The 19,578-nt window shown below is 40.1% G+C and overlaps 1 protein-coding gene across 1 annotated transcript; it reads right to left on the bottom strand.

The window, feature by feature from the left end:
- Window positions 1–1,432: 1,432 nt before the first annotated feature.
- DYNLT3 (dynein light chain Tctex-type 3) lies at window positions 1,433–15,250 on the bottom strand. Its single transcript, XM_004376940.2, has 5 exons — window positions 15,165–15,250; window positions 12,765–12,806; window positions 6,980–7,103; window positions 6,255–6,332; window positions 1,433–5,966 (listed from the first exon to the last, which is right to left on the bottom strand). Exons 1-5 carry the CDS (start codon window positions 15,192–15,194, stop codon window positions 5,890–5,892), a joined length of 351 nt encoding a protein of 116 aa, XP_004376997.1. The 5' UTR covers window positions 15,195–15,250; the 3' UTR covers window positions 1,433–5,889.
- Between the last annotated feature and the right edge of the window lie 4,328 nt (window positions 15,251–19,578).

Below are 19,578 nucleotides of genomic sequence, written 5' to 3'. Positions count from 1 at the left end.
AACTACAAGATACAAATCTATCACATTGGCAACAACTGAAAAGTCTTATTAAGTATTGACAAGGGTTGTGCGGATGGTGCAGGACCAGGCAGTGTTTCGTTCTGTTGTACATGGGTTCACTATTGGTTGGAATCAACTGGACGTCACCTAACAACAACAACATTCTTAATTACCATTGAAAGAGTGAGTGAAGAATAACAAATTGGATTTACAAAATGCAGCACTGAAAATGAAATTTGACTACATTGAACAACCAGAATGCTACAGATACCTTTGGAGAAGTTGCCCTAGACCATTGTGCAAAGATAGAATACGTGTTTGGAAGCACCTACATTTGTGAACAGCTGTTTCTTCAAGACAAAACTGAATCGAACTATATATTGCTCCCAGTTTAAAAATCAAGGCCAGATTCTTTACTGCACATTACAAAGAGAAATATAAGACTTTGACTTTGACCTCTTAGGGCTGAAGAGAAGATGTTTGATTCCACACGAAAGGAGTAAAGAACTGCAAAAGACAAATTTAAAAATATTTCCATTGGTTTTAAATTTTCAAATTTAAAATATAATCTCCAATATTACGCATATATAGTAAATTATTACTTGGTGACATCAGAGCTCAGTTAGTTCTGTTTCTAGCAACTGATTTTCGTAACACCATTTACATCACCTGCCTGTTCCCTGTGGGCATAGTTTTCACTCCTGCCATAGACCTTAGCTGTTCTGGGATCTCACTTTGTCTCTGTCTCTGATTATGCCTCTACCCAGTGACATACCAAAGGAAGTGGTGGGAGTGGTTTGCCCTGGGTTCAGGCAATGAGGGTGTGCATTGTCTGTAGAGATTAAAGACAATAATAAAACTGCCTAAATGTTGGTCTGCTTTTTTTTTTTTTCTGTTTGATTGTATGAAATCAATCTCTATTTTTGTAGAGCAGCTTTAGGTTTACAGAAAAAATTGTGCAGAAAGTACAGAGTTCTCATATACCCCCTCCCCTCTGCACATTTTTCTCATATTATTAACATCTTGCATTCCTATGGTTCACCTTCATTTTTAATTAAAATTTTTATTGAGATAATTGTAGGTTCATATGCAGTTATAGGAAATAATACAGAGAGATCTCATGTGCACTTTACGCAGTTACCCCCAATGGTAATATTTTGCAAAACTACAGCACAATATCACAACCAGGATATTGAAATTGATAAAATCCACTGATCTTATTCTGATTTCTCCAATTTTACTTGCCCTCCTCTGTGTGTGTATTTAGTTTCTACACAATTTTATCACATGTGTAGGTTTGTGTATCCACCACCACAGCCAAGATACTTAACAGTCCCAACACCACAAGAATTCCTTCTGTTGATATTTTATAACCACATCCTCCTCCATTGCCCATCCCCCTCTCCCACCATCTCTAACCCCTAAACACCCGTAAGCTTTTCTCTATTTTTAAAGTCTGTTCTCCATTTTAAAAATATTTCTTAGATGGAATCACACAGTATGAAACCTTTTGGGACTGGCTTTTTTACTCAGCATAATTCCCTGATGATTCATGCAAGCTGTTTCCTGTATCAATAGTTTGTTCCTTTTTTTGCTGAGTAGTATTCCACGTATTACCACAGTTCGTTATACCATTCACTCACTGAAAGTCATCTGAACTGTTTCTAGTTTTTGACTATTATGAATAAAGCTGCTATGAATATTCGTGTACAGGTTGTTGGTCTGTTTTTTTTTTCCAATCTTAAGAGCATTTTATTTTATCAGTAATGTATAGAATCATCCTTTAATAAAATATTTAAGCTAAATAAAAAGGGAGTCCCTGGGTGGCACAAATGGTTAAGTGTTCGGCACCTCAGAAGAAAGGCCTGGCAATCTTCCAAAAGGTCATAGCCCTGAAGACCCCATAGAGCAGCTCCACCCTGACATATGGGGTTGCCACAAATTGGGAACCCACTCCACTGCAACTAACAACAACAAAGCTAAATAAAGACCTTGGATGTGTTTCTACCCAATTCCACCACCATATACGGGAAAGTGAGGCCCAGGGAGGTGCAAGCACTTGCCTGAGGGCCCAGGGAAGCCATATACATAGCCACCCTGACAGCTGTGTTGGTCTGTTTTTTATTATCACCTTGTGCTAGCTATGCTGTCTACCAGTGTAGACCATTCCCATCAACCTGCCCCTGGCTTAGTACACTACTCGCTCTGCCACAATTGCTGCTGGCCACCATTATGGACACTGCTGCTGGTGTTGCTGGTATTGGTGATTGGACAGTCCTCCTTGGCCTGGAGGGTGGGGGAGAGAGGAGAGAGCAGCTGTGGTAACAGTTCTGCCATTAACAATACCCAGGTGTTTCTGCTTCTCTCTGATCCCTTCTCCTTCTGTTGACTGAATAACCCAGATTGAAATATCTCAAGTTAGAAGCTGGCATACATAAAACAGATGAAGCGTTGAATAAAATAAAAATGTATGTATTTTAGGAGTGGGTGGGCACAGTGAAAGTTGAGTATATATTATTGCTTAAGCCCAGGCATCTGGTCAGGAGGAACTGCAAAGACACTTCTCTACATGGTGTTCATGTTTTAAGGATCCCAGAGTGGGGTGGTTGCCCGTGTTTTGTCTCCTATAGGAAAGAATGATTCCATCCCAATGGTGTAACACCTGTCTGTACAGAGTCCCAGCTTCATTCCTGAGATCCTTAAAAGTGATTTTGGGAAGAGGCATTCTTCATAAAGCAAAGGCCATTTCTAGCTAGGCCTGTATTGTCAATATACCCAAGGATGATGTCGAGTGATATTAAGTGGCACCACAGTGAGAGAGTACAGGGTTTGCAACTAGATAGGGTAGGCTAGAATCTTCTGGACCATGGCGGTTAATGCATATTAATGATGGCCATCTAAATCTCATAAGGGCTGAATGTTTAAGATTCCTTTACAGGGTTATTTCATAAGTGTGTTAAGGTCAATCTTATCAAATCACTAGATACTGAAACTGTGAACCTCTTTAGTCACAAATATAGGCCCACTTTCCAGATTATAAAACAAATTCTCCTTGGATAGATTCTAGCACACGGGGTGAAATTTTTATCTTTCAAACTTTGTTTTGGTATCTGCTATGAGAAAGACCTAATTTATTTGCTATAAAGAATCACAGATTTTTTCTCCCACTTTTTAAAAACTGTGATCAAGAATAGAGAATTTTTTAACTCAGACTTTGAAAATATAATCCTAAGTATCCAAAGGTAACTTTAAAAATGTGATATGGTTGCACAACATGATTGATGTAATTGGTGTCACTGAACTGTACATGTGAAAAATGTTAAATCGCAACTGTTATATATATTTTTATAACAATTACAAAATAAAAAAGGGATGATGAATGTAGTGGTGAAATACATTTGATGACTCATAATTAGATAACATCCAACCTGGAAAAAAGAGCAGAAAGGTACTTTTTACTAGAGAAAAATGTAACGAGATGTTACCATCATTTAGGGTAGAATACCGGTACTTTACAAACAAATTACAGCTTTACAAAAATGCTAGTTAGTACTTACATTTGAATACCCTAATTTCACATACTTAAAGCCCTTAATTAAACGAAAAAAACAGCAACAACTCAATTCTAAGTTGACAAGTAGAACAAAGTTCCTTACCAAAAATAATCATTAGAAGCCAATAGTTAACATATTTTTACACTAATTATTTTTATAAAAATTTATGTTAAAATCATAAAAGGCATAAACTGGAAGCTATTGGTAATTATTTTACCATGGTGAATACTGAGTACGTGTTGCTATTTTTATTGGTATTTTTTCTGTACAATCTATGTGGTCCCATATTAATTTATCTTTCCCATTCCTCCTCTTCAGAATTTCTTAAAGTTTAATGGCATTTCTTTAACTATTTAATGATAATCCAGAAGCAAGAGTACAGCACAAGCAGATAATCTTTATTATATTTTCACTAGGAACAGAGCAGATAGCAGGTTCACGAGGTATGTTTTAATGATTTTTTAAAATCAGGCTTCAGTAACAATAATCAAAAATGATGTATAAAAAGAGCTATACCACAATAATCAAAAATGGGCCTTAACTACACAGATATTTTGGTCACTAATAAAATCTTCAAGGGCACAAAAGCCAGCAGCATAAAGTAACATAAAGGTAATGGCTATGAGAATTTTTGACATGTCAAAAACATAGATCACTGCATTAAGCCGAATCCTTGTATTTTCTAAATATTCTTCTTAAACACAGAACACTTATTGTTATTCGGCCAAACATCAAACATGCACAGAGTATTCTTAGAAGGATACTCCCTTAATATTGTCAATACTAATACTAAGCTTTTCTTTTTCCTCAAAAAATTCCAATGAATCATGATTTCACTATATGTATTAGTATTAGTGGTATGCAAAATTGATTTTGTTTTCAAGGTCAAATAGCAGATTGGCTTCGCATTTGGTGGTCAGCTGTGTGTACCATAATTTTTCACCTTTTATTTTCTTAATAAATTTTATATTTCATAAGCCCTGAGTTATTAGATAACTTGCTAGTGACTGTATACTTTTAATTTATACTTCACTCCATCCAATTTGAACCCCTCATAACAAGTATTTAAAATTATTTACAGATGGTTGTAACTGAAGCAATGATGTAATTCACTGCTAGGATAGTTAGATTTCTAATAAGGCCTGTAACTAACAGTTGCATATTTTATGCACTTTTAACTTGCTAGTAACAATCCTTAAAATGACATCTATAATTCTCTGGCAATAATAAGTGCTTTTCATTTTGCTTACTTCTACATGGACAACCAGATTCACTTTTCCTCTCTTGTAAAACAACTCTTTTTTTATCTTTCCCAAATGTAAGTGCTACAGTTTTCCAACTAAACAGGTGCCAAACTGAACCGAGAACCTGACCAGCATATTGATGTCTGTGATGCCTAGCAGAGAAATATGCCCATAATAGGAATTCAATAAATGTTTGTTCCACATGAAATGAATGAGCTGCAAGGCAATTGTTTGAGTCATATGCTGTTCACCATACACTGTAACTAATTTTGTTTAACTACGGAATTCAGGTCACCAGATTTAATTCACACTCAAATGTAAATCCAATTCATTTGAAATGAAAAAAAAAATTGATTTAACAATTCTCATAAAAGGTAAACAAGTTAATCATAGTTGCTACGGTATTAGTACCAACCAACACCAAACCCGTTGCCGTCGATTCCGACTCATAGTGACCCTATAGGAAAGCATAGAACTGCCCCGTAGGGTTTTCAAGAAGGGCCTGGTGGATTCAAACTGCTGACCTTTTGGTTAGCACCCACAGCACTTAACCACTATGCCACCAGGGTTTCCGTAATAGTAGTAGACAGAAAAAAAAAAAAAGACAATTACTTTCCACTAAATTTTATGTACAACTAAGTGAGGGGGGGGGAGAAAAAAACTTAAGTGTTAACTAATTCTTATTGTCTCCACATTTATCCTCGTAGCTTTTTGACCATCTGTTTATCCCTGTTAGCGTCTCTAGAGAGAGGAGTTTTATTGTTTAAATGGATTCCTCCATTTCCTTAGGTACATATAATTAGTGAAAAACTGGTATAAATATAAGATAACATTTTCATATTATGCCATATTTCTGCATTCATTTTTGCTAACATTCAGTTTTTCCTATTTTAATGATCCTGTACAGAATATGAAATAATCTGCCAACCTACTATGAGATGCTTGCTTATAATATTCAGTTTTCGTTGATAGCTTTGAAGCATATTGCACACGTCTCATCTAGAGCATTAATAAGTAACTACTACTCTTTTTAGAAAGGATACACTGGAAAATTCTTAAGTTAATGGCTTTGGCCTAACGTTTTTAGTCAGTTACAGGACAATAGCAATGGCGAAAACACTGGCGATACAGTTCATGGTTCGGTTCTCCCATCTTACAGTGCAGGTTCCTGAAAACACATGAAAACAGAACTTTCAAATACCAGCAAAACATCAAAATGGCCAAGACATATATACACAGTTTTCAATAGGTTTTACTATCCTACTTCCTTCAGTCAGTTAAATCTTCACATTTCCTATTTGTCTGAAGGCACACTTGTCACTAGGTACAAAGCAAGTGTCTTGATAAAGTTCTTTTCAGAATTTAACAAGAGATAAATCAGCATTTGATAAAAAGTGCACTGTCTGACATTGCTAGAAGTTGGATTTTGTTTGAAATCAGTTTTAAGATCTCTTACCATCGGATGTGGTATCCCAAAAGCATGAGCTGGCTGTGTGAAAGCCATATGCACTCTTCTGCACCACTGCACAGGTCACTAAAAATAAAGCCATAGAGTCAGAACACATACAAACAAAGCAAAAGATAGCCAGTGTCTCAGTTCAGAGCTCTGAAATCTGTAAAAATAACCAAAAACAAAACATTCAGCAAAAAGATTGAAAAAAATAACTCTATCATTTTGATTATCCACTATCATGGTTTTGATCCCACTGGATCCAGTCTGTTTGTTGCCCATTGCCATAACCACTGGTGATTATATGGCAGTAAATTCCTGTGCCAAATTGTGTGCTTTGTCCTGTGGGCATAATACAGACACAGATGAAAAAAAATATTCACCTTTATAAACAATTATGGAGTGAAACTTCACATTCCTACAAGTAAGGAGGCATGGGGCAACTGAAAGACAGCAGAGCTGAGGGGGTTTCAGTGGAAAGAGATAACTAATACAAACGTAAAGGGTGATGCTACCCAGGACAAGCAGATGGTTGGCAGTGGTTCAGACTGCTTCGGAGTAGTGAAAGGTCTCTATTTTTTAGGTAGTATCATATATTATTTTTGGATCAATAAGTCCTATTAATATCCTATTAATATCCAATTTAAGTGTATACCATTCATATATACTCTCTAAATTAAGAAAAATTCACAAAGGTGAATAAATTAGTGAGGAAGAAAACTGATACTTACCAATATATTTATAAGCTTTTCCCAACTTAACCAAATGGGCCAAGGATTGTTCCACTATGCTTGCAGTCCATTGGTTGATATTGTTTTGATTATAATCTTCACCACCCAAGACTCCATCTATACACTAAAAGAGCAGACAGTAGTTAAAATAGCCCAAAGGGTAAGTTTTACATAAATAGCAAAAAATTATTCAAGATATCAAATATATTTATAACCCAGTAAGACATCTTGAGAAATATGCATTTGGTAAATACTTATTATGCAGGGTCTCTAATTGCTTAACAGCTTTCAAAGTGTTTCCACGTGCATTATCTCACTCTATCAGGCACTATGGGGCGTATACAGATAAATATGACATGGCCTCTGTTGTAAAGAACCTAACAATCTAACAGAGAGGTTAATAAAAGAACTCTAATATCCATAACACAAGGAAGACTAATCGAGGGTAATAACTTAGGTCATAAAAAGATTAGAGCGGGGAGAGATTAAAAGAGGGCAATACCAACTGGTTAAAGAACGACTTTGAAACAACTAGAAACCAGGGCTTTGAACAGCCTCCTTCCATTCAAACCCATGCTGATAATTTGCATTTCTAACAAGTTCCCAGGCAATGCTGACGCTGCTGGTTAGGGACCAATTCTGGGAACCACTAGAACAGCAGTGGTTCTCAAAATTTATTATACATAAGAACCACCTGGGGATCTTGTTAAACTGTAGATTCTGATTCAGTATATCTGGGAGTGGAAATGCAAATTCTCAGCAGGGGTTGAACTAGAATGAACCAGTTCAAAGCTCTGCTATAAACATAGGATGGGGCTAATTAAAAAATATACTTCTCATACATAAAAATTATATCCTCATTTATAATATGTAATTGCTTAGCTACAAAACAACTAGCACATGTGCCACTGAAAGTAAATGATCAACAAACACCATTTTTCAGGTGCTCTAGAAAAGAGAAAGTTAAATAATTTTCCATACTGCTTATTTGCATCCACTACTGACACCCGATAAGAGCACTGGCTTTAGTATCACAGTTCTAAGTTTTAAGGCCAGTTCTACCACCTACTTATTGTGTGATCTTTAGCAAGTGACTTAAACTCTCCAAGCCCCTATTTCCCTAATACTTAAAATAGGAATAACAGCATCATCAGGTTGTGTGAGGATGAAATGAGATAATGAATGCACTCAGCATAGTGACTGGCACAGAGTAAGCACTTAAATAATGTTAAAAAACCCGTTGCCATAGAGTCAACTCCAACTCATAGCGACCCAGTATGACAGAGTAGAACTACCCCATAGGGTTTCCAAGGAGTGGCTGGTGGATTCAAATTGCTGACCTTTTGTTTAGCAGCCAAGCTTTTAACCACTGTGCCAATGTTAGACATTATTATTGCTGATGCTATTGTTAGTTTATATTCAAGTAATAGAGCCTGAATAATAAAGCAATTCATTTATAGAATCCAGCTTAAAGTGTGTGCACACACATACAGCTTTCATTTACTTCAGTTAGATTGTGGTAAAGATTTATAGGAGCCCAGGTGGCACAATGGTTAAGTGTTCAGCTGCTAACTAATAGGTTGATGGTTTGAACTCACCCAGGGCCTCTGCCAGAGAAAGACCTGGCGATCTCCTTTCCTAAAGATTACAGTCAAGAAAACACTATGGGACTCTGTCACATGGGGCTGCTATCGGTTGAAAGTCAACTTTATGGCACCTAATGACAACAGACTGCCTTTCCCCGATGAGAAAGTAAGAACACTCATTTTTTTTTCAGGTTATCTAAAAGGACCACTCCAAGTTCTGCTCTAAACAATGGTAGACACCATTTTCGGGGGGAGTCCTACTGTAAATAAATCCATTGCTGTCATCAAGTTGATTCTGACTCATGGCAACCCCCTGTGACAGAATAGAATTGCCCCAGAGGGTTTCCTAGGTTGTAATCTTTATTGGAAGGAGCCTTGGTGGCACAGTGGTTAAGCGCTCAGCTGCTAACCGAAAGGTTCAAGCCACTCCACAGGAGAAAGATGTGGCAGTCTGTTTTTGTAAAGATTACAGCCTTGGAAACCCTATGGGGTAGTTCTACTCTGTCCTATAGGGCAGCTACAAGTCAGAAGTGACTAGACGGCAATGGGTTTGTTTTTGTTTGTTTGTTTAATCTTTACCGAAGCAGGTCGCCAGGTCGTTCTCCCATGGAGCCACTAGGTGGGTTTGAACCACCAGCCTTTAGGTTAGTAGTCGAGGCCAAACCATTTACACTACCTAGGGACCTACTATTAATCAACATTAGCTTTCTTAATTACCATTAACCAGGAGGCCCATTAGACAATGAGATCTTTAAACTGCACTGTATTCCCAGAGCCCAGCTCAGGACCTGGCAATGTTGCAGATAACTCAATTAACATTTGTTGTTGGAATAATATTGCCTTTGATATACTGCCTGGGATCCTAAATCAGATATACTTTATACTAACTTTCAAATTAATTCCATTTGTAACTCATTCTTCTTTGAAGATTTTTTTTGGGTAAATTCTATTACTGATAATAAATAAAATATATCACATCACTGATAAGTGAGTGACTCTAAGACTTTAGCGGTAAAGTATAGGGGGTCAGAGTGAGGAATCAAAGAAAATAAGAATGCCAGCAAGAGATAAGGAAAACAGAAATAACTGCTGAAATTGAGGTAATCATCTAGGAAGTGCTGAAATATTTTAATATAGCCCTCTCTCTCAAGCATTTCCCATGAAATGCCTCAAAGGTAGAAGAGAGTTGCCTCATGGGAAGAGAGAAGAGGATTGATGTGTAGCTAAAGTAACCTGTAGCATCCCTGAGATTTCTTTAAGGTCTCATATTTCATATAAAAATTCACATGGAGTTTGCTTTTGACTCCATAATGTATCAGAGTTTGTTTTTATTTAAAAATATTTTCAGTTAAATGATGTACATTACTTAACTCACTCTCCCAAATATTTAGGTAAAACTGATGCTCTAAATGTATCCAGTGGCTTCTAGCACCACCTAGCCACTGCCGAGTTTATATATACCAGTTTAAGATTTAAGAAGCACGGATCTTTTAAGTTAAAAAAAAAAAAATAAAGGTAACAAACGTACATGGTTTTAAAACTCAAACGGGATAGAAGGGGTTACAATGAAAAGCAAGAATGCCTTCCCACCCTTTCCCACCCCCAGTCCTATTCACCAGAGGAAAACACTTTTAGTATTGCACCTGTTTGTTTTTATTTCTTCTAAGGGTTACTTACATATCTCCAAATATATCACTGTTTCTCGTCAATTAAAGACAACATCCACAGAGCTCCTGCTATGATAGATGAAAACGTAGTTCCCTCAGACCACCTGCCATCTTCCTCCTCCCCTTCTCTCCATACAGTGAATTCACTATTTTTCGTTCCATGTATTTACACTGTTAAGAGCATTTTTCCCCATTCCTGATATTTTCTTCCCCACGTAGGATTTTTCCTTAACATTCCTGGCCTCTTGTCCTAACCGTTATTCCTCCCCATGGAGGTGTAGTGAGTTACCTCACTGGTAGGTGACAATCATTATTCCATCATTCCCACCTAGGAGAGCTAATCTCCCAAAGTTCTTAGACTTGGGCGTTTGGTTTCTCTGTCCCTCTCCACCCAGATCAGTGAAGGGCACCAGCCTGGGCTAGTGTTTCTGTTGACTCACTTTCCCTGGGAGGTCTCTTCCAAAGCCTGAAATGAGTGGGTAGGGAGTTAGTAAACTAAGCTACAATCTCCATAATGAAAGTGATATTTTGTTCTCTTTCTAGTGACTCTTTCGTCTTTTCACCTGGGTCAGAACTTGGGTAAAGAAGAAGGTACTATTTAAAAGGCCCCTTAAGGACCCCAGCATTCTTTCCTTCAAGTTCCACTGACCAAGAACAGTCTCTCTTGACTTCCCACTTTGTACAATGAGGTTATTATCACTCTGTCCCTTCCCTTTACTTCCCCTCCGAGTTCCCTCATTTGTACTTTTACGTTGTCAAGGTATTGACAACATTTGCATTCTGTTATAACAAATATTCCTGGGAAATACAGTTTTAATACATGATTTTGAGCTATTAGAATGTGGCAGGATTTTCAGGTACCCATCTAGCCCTCTCAGACTTCAAGCTGATCCTAGTTGTATAAGACCAGGCCTGAGTGAGCTCTGGGTTAGTTCCTGCCGCATTCAGGCAGGTGTGGCATTGTTTCCACATGGACTGATGATGTGCACAATGCCCAGGGGGCATATCCAATTTACCCCAGACGAAAGGCAGTTAGGGTCTACTAGGATATAGGTCCCAATAGCCAGACTCACAATACAAGCCTGCTACAATACAAAATGGGCCAGATCATTTTGCTTTAGGATTTCATAGAATTAAAAATGACTCAGGACTAAGTGTTCATAAATATCTTATCCTTTTTCACAGTATAGTATATATGTGATATTACTAGAATAATTAAAGTTCCGCTGCTAGAACTGATTCCCAAAGAGGAACTTTTTTTTCTATTTGCCTAACAGGAGAATCAAATTTCATGTTCCAAATATTTTTCTTAAGATTTTGATTTACTGTCATACCAGTACATCTAAAAGATGTTAATCAATTAGTGTTCCTATTATATTGGGCTTAAAAGAAAAAGCATACAATGTCCAAAGGCAGACATTTCTAGGGTCTATTATCTAGTTGATCCAATATACTTATCTATTTTATATACGTTGTTGTCGTGTGCCGTTGAGTTGATTCTGACTCATAGTGACTATATGACAGAGTAGAACTGCCCCGTATGGTTTCCTAGGCTGTAATCTTTAAGGGAGAAGATCGCCATGTCTTTTCTCCTGTGGAGCAGCTGGTGAGTCTGAATGGCCGACCTTTCGGTTAGCAGTCGAGCACTTAACCATTGCGCCACTAGGGCTCTTATATATACAGATGTATGTGTATGTATATATACATACACATACGTATATATATATATATATATATATATATATATATATATACACACACACATATATATATACATACACACACAGACCCCTGGTGGTGCAGTGGTTAAGAGCTTGGCTGCTAACCAAAATGTCGGCAGTTTGAATCCACCAGCCGCTCCCTGGAAACCCTAAGGGGCAGTTCTACTCTGCTCTGTCCTATAGAATCGCTATGAGTTGGAATCAACTCGACAGCAACTGGGTTTGTTTTTTTGGTGCATATATATGTATATATATATGATACACACACACACACAAAACAAAAACCAAATCCACTGCCATCGAGTAGATTCTGACTCATAGCGACCCTACAGGACAGAGGAGAACTGCCTCAAGGAGCAGCTAGTGGATTTGAACGGCCGACCTTTTGGTTAGCAGCTGTAGCTCTTAACCACTGTGCCACCAAGGCTCTGCATGCACACACACATGTATATGTACATATACACACACACACACACACATACTTTTATAACATTAACATTTAAAATAATATTTGGCCCTAGTTGAATCAAAGTTATTTTATTCAAAAGATATAACATCAATTTTAGAATATAGAAAACCAGTTTTCTAGGCTAAGAAAGTACTTAAACATCTTTTAGAGTAAGCCCCAAGATGCCTGACAGCATACAATAAAAATAGAGGCACCCCTGTGGAGAGTTAGTGAATAAATATTTAAAATCTTGTTGTTTTAACACTAAGGTTTCTAACTTTATATTTAAAGTCAAAATATATAACTGTTTAAAAATCTCAATCAATGAAGCATGCTTCAAGATGAACAAAATGTGCAACTCACCTCCTTAACGATATTGTGGGCTTCATCAGCATTAAAACCAACCTAAAGGGGAAAACAAAAGATAAAGCTGCTTTCAACACAAACTTCCTTTTATTTGTAGAGTTGATGATACACAGAATATCCTAAACTGGCTTAGGCAGGTGTTAGTGATAGGAGACCATAGTGATAAGGACCATCAGGCCTACCATAGCTGCCAATCTTACCCAGAACACTTTTAACAAATGCAAAACACTTTTCCCACCCACCTCCCTGGAGATTTTGATTCATTAGGTCTAGGGCAGGGCCTGAGCTACTACATTAAAAACAACAAACAAACAAAACTTTACTGGTGATTCTGATGAACATCCTAGATTGAGATCATTGCATTATAAAATTCGAGAAATAAGCAGGGAGCGGATATGAAGATTTATGTTATCAGTATACAGGAAATAGTTGCAGAGAAGTGAGAGAATGACATGGTCCATGAGAAGAGAATGCTTAATAATTTTCAATTTTGTTTTTTAACTTGTCCTAGGTAAGAATGTGACTTTCCTGAATTAAATTTTATGAACTGACTTCCTAATTCAAAATTTTTATCACTTTAGTGCTATAAAAATAGGTCTGGAAAGAGTCTTTTCCTTGGAGTGGCTTGTTAGAATCCTGAATTAAAAGCAAGTATTAATTACATCCAAGTGTCTTAGAGTACAAAACTAGGCTATGTGATAAGACTGAAATCTAAACCAAGCAAGACACTTGAGGTAACACATGATTTGCTCCCATGGAGACATTTTTATGTGTTTTATGACATCAGCATTTCTGTAAAAAAACACTACACATGTATAACTTAAAATTAGTCCAAACAAGCAAACTCTGAAAACAACAGTTTCTGGCATATATCATCTTGAGTACAGAATTACTCATTTAAGTACACCACAGAATTCCCCAATATCAAAGGTGTAACTACATATTTAGAAGTACTATGAAAAGAAGTTTCACGTTTTGGCCCTATTAAAACTATCAGTTTCCTTAAAATCAGCTCCTTATTTAGTTTCAAAACTAGCCTACAAATCAAATTAGGCCCATTTCATTTCAACTGGGAAACCAAAACCAAACCAGTTGCCATGGAAGTCGATTTAGGCACGCCATAGGATTTTCAATGGCTGATATTTTGGAAGTAGACTGACAAGCCTTTCTTCCGAGGTGCCTCTGGGAGAGTTCTAACCTCCAATCTTTCAGTTAAAATTACCTAATAATCAGGATGTACTGGATGGCTATGGCAACACATGTAATTTTATTTTTAAATATATTTAGGAGGTACTGCAGTGAAGAACCCTCCTAGGAATAGAAGACTAGAACTTGTTGGGGGTGTGCCTCTGAGGGTGAGCTAGGCTTTGAATTTCTTGGTTCCCAACTTCCCCAAGTCTCTATTTCTAAAATTACAACATTTAACCATTTACCTTCAAGTAAGTATGTAAGCTACCTGCTTCACAGAACTAATTAATTTAAATGTGGCTTTAATTTCTACAGAAGCCCACATTGAAAGATGCCACCCAATGGACCAGAAGACCCTTCCACGGATCCAATCAATACCATTTTATACTGCACTTTTATTTTTTCTGCATCATTCACCCGTGGCTTCCACTGGACAGAAAATGCCTCTGATTAATCTGCCCTTCCAAGCCTGTCACAGGTTATGCTGAGATCCAATAGGCCTCATCCTCCTAGTGCTTAAAGCAAAGCAAGGGATGCGTAGTCAGAGGCCTGGGATCAAACTGAGCATCTGTCATTCCTGGCAGTTTTAACTTTGGGCAAGTCACTAAACCGCCATTAAACTCAGAGTCCCCAACAGTAACAAGAAGATAAGATGTGACATCATGAGGTTCTGGTGAGGATTTGTAAGGCCAGAGTCAGCAAGCAAGGGTTCCTAATCCATAAAACACCTCCTTCCAGCCCACCCAGGTGAGAGCTCTCAGGATGGGAGTAGCTCTGCCACCAGCACCCTGATCCGCGGGACTGCGGCACCTGCTTTGAGACGCCAAGGGGCGGAGGAAGCAGCCGGGAAGACCGGTTCCCAAGACCCGCCTGGCAGATGGGCGGTGCCCGCCACCCCATCCCCACCCCACGCACACCAAGTCAGGCCTCCCAGCCCTTTGCCCCGGCTCCACCGCCTGCCCCTAGCGCTCCTGCCGCCCTGGCCACCCAGGCTTCCAGCCCCCGAGCCCACCCTCAGGGCCCCGCGTTCGGTGGGACCAGGACGGGCGGGGCGGATGCCCGGTTCCGAGGAGGGACCCAGGCTTGGAAGACGCCGCAGTCCAACTCTCCGGGCCGCCCCGCGCCCGCGCCCGGAGACCAGCCAGCAGAGACCCCGCGCCGGGATGGGGCGGGGGCGGGGGTCGCTCGCAGGCGGCCGAGGGGCGGTACCTCGTCGCAGTGGCGATGGTACTCCTCCATGGTGGCGCCGAATCTCCCCGGGGGCGGAGCAAGGGGCGGGCTGTGCTCTGCGGTCGCGCACTGGCCTCTGGGGAGGCCCCGCCCCTCTTCTGTCCTAGGGCCTTGCCTCACGTAGGCTTCGCCTTTGTGTCGCCACCTTCGTTTGAGAGCGCGGTTGCTCAGGGCAGTGGGAGATGTCTCCCCAGGTGGAAGGTGCCTCCCTGAAGGTAAATGCCCTTTAGTCCGGGTGCCTCTTTCTCGCTGCTTCCGACCTTTCTGGAAGCAAGGGATATGTGCTACAGAGCTGGAAATTGTACCACAGTGTGCATCAGATGGGGAGACCTAGTGTCAGTCAATGTAGACTTCCTCTTACTGGTTGCGTGTTCACTGCTGTAGTTATTTGTACGTGTTCGTTCATTCATTGATTCATCATGAAGCAAATAGGTGTTAATGGCAATGGTGAACAAGCCACTTTAATTTGGCCACTTACTAGCTATGTGACTGGAGAACGCCTCAATGTTCTCATATGAAAACTTATACCTCTGTTTCACAAATAGGACCAAAGGAGATTCTGTACGCAGAACTCCTAAAGTAGATGTTCCAACACCCCTCCTCCTCCATGATTATTTAAAAAGAAAGATGTAATTTATGGAAGAAGGAATACGTATCTTAAATTATAAATCTTAGCAGAAGAACAATGGCTACATTTATTAAGAAATTACTAAATTTAAGATGATTCTAAAGATTTCCTCATTTAAACTTCATAACAACCCTGCAGGTTTGGTGCTGTTACCATCATCCCATTTTTCCAAGGTGAAACTGAGATACAGTGTTTATATAGCTTGCTCAAGATCATATATCCAGTAAAGGGTAGAAGAGGGACTTAAACTCCAGTAGTCTAATAGCAGAGCCCAAGTTCTTAACCACTGTATTAGCTTCCTATTGCCACTGTAACTTAGTGACTTAAAACAGTACAGATTTATTCTCTTTCAGTTCTAGAGGTCAGAAGTCTAAAATGGGATCTCAGGGCTGTGTTCTTTCTGGAAGCTTTAGGGGGGAATCCTTTCCCTCTTCCAACTTACAGAGGCTGCTTGTATTCCTTGGCTCATGACCCCTTCCTCCATCTTCAAAGCCAGCAGAGTAGCCAACTCTCCTCCCTGACCTCTGCTTCACACTCATGTCTTTTCTCTCTGACCCTCCTGTCTCCCTCTTTCCTTTATAAGGACCTTTGTGATTACACTGGACCCACCCAGCTAATACAAGCTGATCTCCCCATCTCAATATCCTTAATTTAATCACATTTGTCTTTTACCATGTAAGGTAAAGTATTCACAGGTTCCAGGGGATTAGGGCATGGACATATTTGGGGGAGGTGTCATTATTCAGTTTATCACGGCCAATATACTAATTTGTTTTCCAAAATCAAAGTTGGAAGGTTTATTAGTCTTCTAGTCCAAGAGTCTTAGTTTACAAGTAAAACTGGAGCTGAGAGAGGTGCACTAACTTGTACAAAGGAACTTAGGTATTAACTGAACCCTTGGGCTTCTGAATCACAGGTCCCTCCATTCACTGCTCTCATGAGTTTAGACAGAACCAAGTATGGCTGTTTATTTGATAATGTGCAGTTTGTTACTGGTTTTCCTAAATTGTAGGTCATGTCAAGGTTACTTCAGAAAAGCTGTGATTATAATCCATAGAGGAAGCATATATCTCCACTTTAAGGACATTTTTTACCAAAATTATTACTATTCTATGAACAATTTCAACATCATAATAGGAAGCTTAGTGGAGTCCTTGTAAACACCTGCCTTACTTCCCTAAAGAACTGCTTCTGGTGGCGCTTGGGAGGCGTTTTCCACATTGGGAGAGACCCAGTGGCAGAGAGTCTACTTGGACATCCGGAACCAGTGAAAAGGAGCATCAATCAGCAAAAGATAAGTACTTGCATCTGGCCTACAGGGTGGATCAGATAACTCTCTCCCATTTACCTCCCCACTCCCCACTCTGCACCAGTCCTGGGCTGGCTTCAGCTATTGCCGTATCCCTTGGGCAAGAATAAGAATTAGGACCCATCACGCGCCCTGAGCCATTCTCCCTGCCTTGGAGAGGGAACAAGTTAACAAACAGGGGAAAAATAATCTGCCGGCTCCCCTAAGCCAGGAACTCAGGGTAGGCACAGCTCCTTTGCCTAGGCACAGGCATAAGGGGTCCATGGACTTTGAATGCATTTCACCCCTGCTGTCATAGATTGAATTGTTTCCCCCCAAAAATGTGTGTATCAGCTTGGCTAGGTCATGATTCCCAGTGTTGTATGATTGTGTAATCTGATGTGATTTCCTTATGTGTTGTAAACTCTATCACTGTGATGAGGTTATATTGATGAGGTATACAAGATTGGATAGTGTCTTAATCCAATCTCTTTTGAGACATAAAAGAGAGAAGCGAACAGAGACACATGGGAACCTCACACCACAAAGAAAGCAGTGCTGGGAGCAGAGTGTGTCCTTTGGACCTGAGGTTCCTGTGCTGAGATGCTCCCAGACCAGGAAGACTGATGCCTCACAAGGACATTCCTCCAGAGCTGACAGAGAGAGAGGGCCTTCTTCTGGAGCTGATGCCCTGAATTTAGACTTGTAGCCTACTAGACTGTGAGAGAATAAACTTCTCTTTGTTAAAGCCATCCACTCATGGTGTTTCTGTTAGAGCAGCACTAGATTACTAAGACAGAATTTGGTACCAACAGTGGAGTGCTGCTCTAACAGATACCTGAAACGTGGAAGTGGCTTTGAAACTGAGAATAGATAGAGGAGCGGCAGTGGCAGAGGACCAGCAGCAGCAGAGAACCTGTAGCAGCAGAGAAGGGGCAGCAGCAGAGAACCAGCAGCAGCAGAACCAGGAGACCAGTGCTAGACACCGCTGGAGCTGACCCATGGAGCAAGAGAGCTGAGTGCCTGTGTGCAGGAGGCTTCCTGGCGGAGTGGGGTGCCTCTGGGCAGTTATCGTCAGTGGAGCTAGTGAGCTTTGGAACAGTTGCCCCAGCAGGGCAGATACAGGAGTGACGCCCAAGTGCCAAGAGGCCACAGGAAGCAGAAGCTGGAGACAAGGAACACAAGAAGCTGAGCTGCCTCAGTCTCAAAAGGTATGGCCATGACCTCAGGGGTTTCAAAGGGTGGAGCCATGGCCTCTGGTGTTTCTAAGGGTGGAGTTGTCACTCTGATGGACTAGGAGAATGGTGCCCCTGAAGCTGAGGGAGCAGAATTGCCATCCCACTAGGCCTGGAAGGTGGAGCTGAAGCCCAGGGCCGAGGGGCTTCCACTCAGAATCCAGAGACTGTGGCCAATACCTAGAGTCTGGAGGGCAGGGCTATTGTGTAAATTGTCTCAGAGAACAGAAGATTATTATTTTCAAAGCCTTGAGGGCTAATGTAATGTGTTCTGCTGACGTGCTTTGTGCCTGTTATCCCTTCTTCTCCTCCAGTTTCTCCCATTTGTAATGGAAATGTCTAGCTTGTGCCTGTTCTGCCATTGTACCTTTGGAAGCTAATAACTTGTATTCTAGATTTCACAGATGAGGAATTTTTGGATTTTAGACTTGGAGTTGATTTAAGACTTTTGCTATGATATGATGGGATAAATATGTTTTACATGTTGCAAGGATGTGATTTTTGGGGAACCAAAGGGTGGAATGTCACAGACTGAATTGTGTCCCCCAAAAAATATGTGTATCAACTTGGCTAGATTGTGATTCCCAGTATTGTATGATTGTGTAATCTGATGTGATTTCCCTATGTGTTGTAAACTCTATCACTATGATGAGGTTATATGTGATTTCCTTATGTGTTGTAAATTCTATCACTATGACGAGGTAATACTGATGAGGTATACAGGATTGGATAGTGTCTTAATCCAATCTCTTTTGAGACATAAAAGAGAAAAGCGAACAGAGACACATGGGAACCTCACACCACAAAGAAGCAGTGCTGGGAGCAGAGTGTGTCCTTTGGACCTGAGGTTCCTGTGCTGAGATGCTCCCAGACCAAGGGAAGACTGACGCATCACAAGGACCTTCCTGCAGAGCCGACAGAGAGAGAGTGTCTTCTCCTCTAGCTGATGCCCTGAATTTGGACTTGTAGCCTACTAGACTGTGAGAAAATAAACTTCTCTTTGTTAAAGCCATCCACTCATGGTGTTTCTGTTAGAGCAGCACTAAATGACTAAGACGCCTGCATAGACTTGTGTGGGCGCATTTCAACAGTGTAAGCCCTCATTACCACAGTACAACAGGGTATATACATGAAATCTAACTTCAGTTGTTTCAGCTGTGGGTTGGCAGGTTTGTGACATTTGACACTGCTCTACCCATTGGGCAGGTTCCTCACCAGCCCACACTGGGGGCCTGAGGACTG

This window comes from Trichechus manatus, unplaced genomic scaffold (genome assembly GCF_000243295.1).
Source record: "Trichechus manatus latirostris isolate Lorelei unplaced genomic scaffold, TriManLat1.0 scaffold00046, whole genome shotgun sequence".
Lineage (NCBI taxonomy): Eukaryota > Metazoa > Chordata > Mammalia > Sirenia > Trichechidae > Trichechus > Trichechus manatus.
This window is presented reverse-complemented; position numbering and strand designations above follow the sequence as displayed.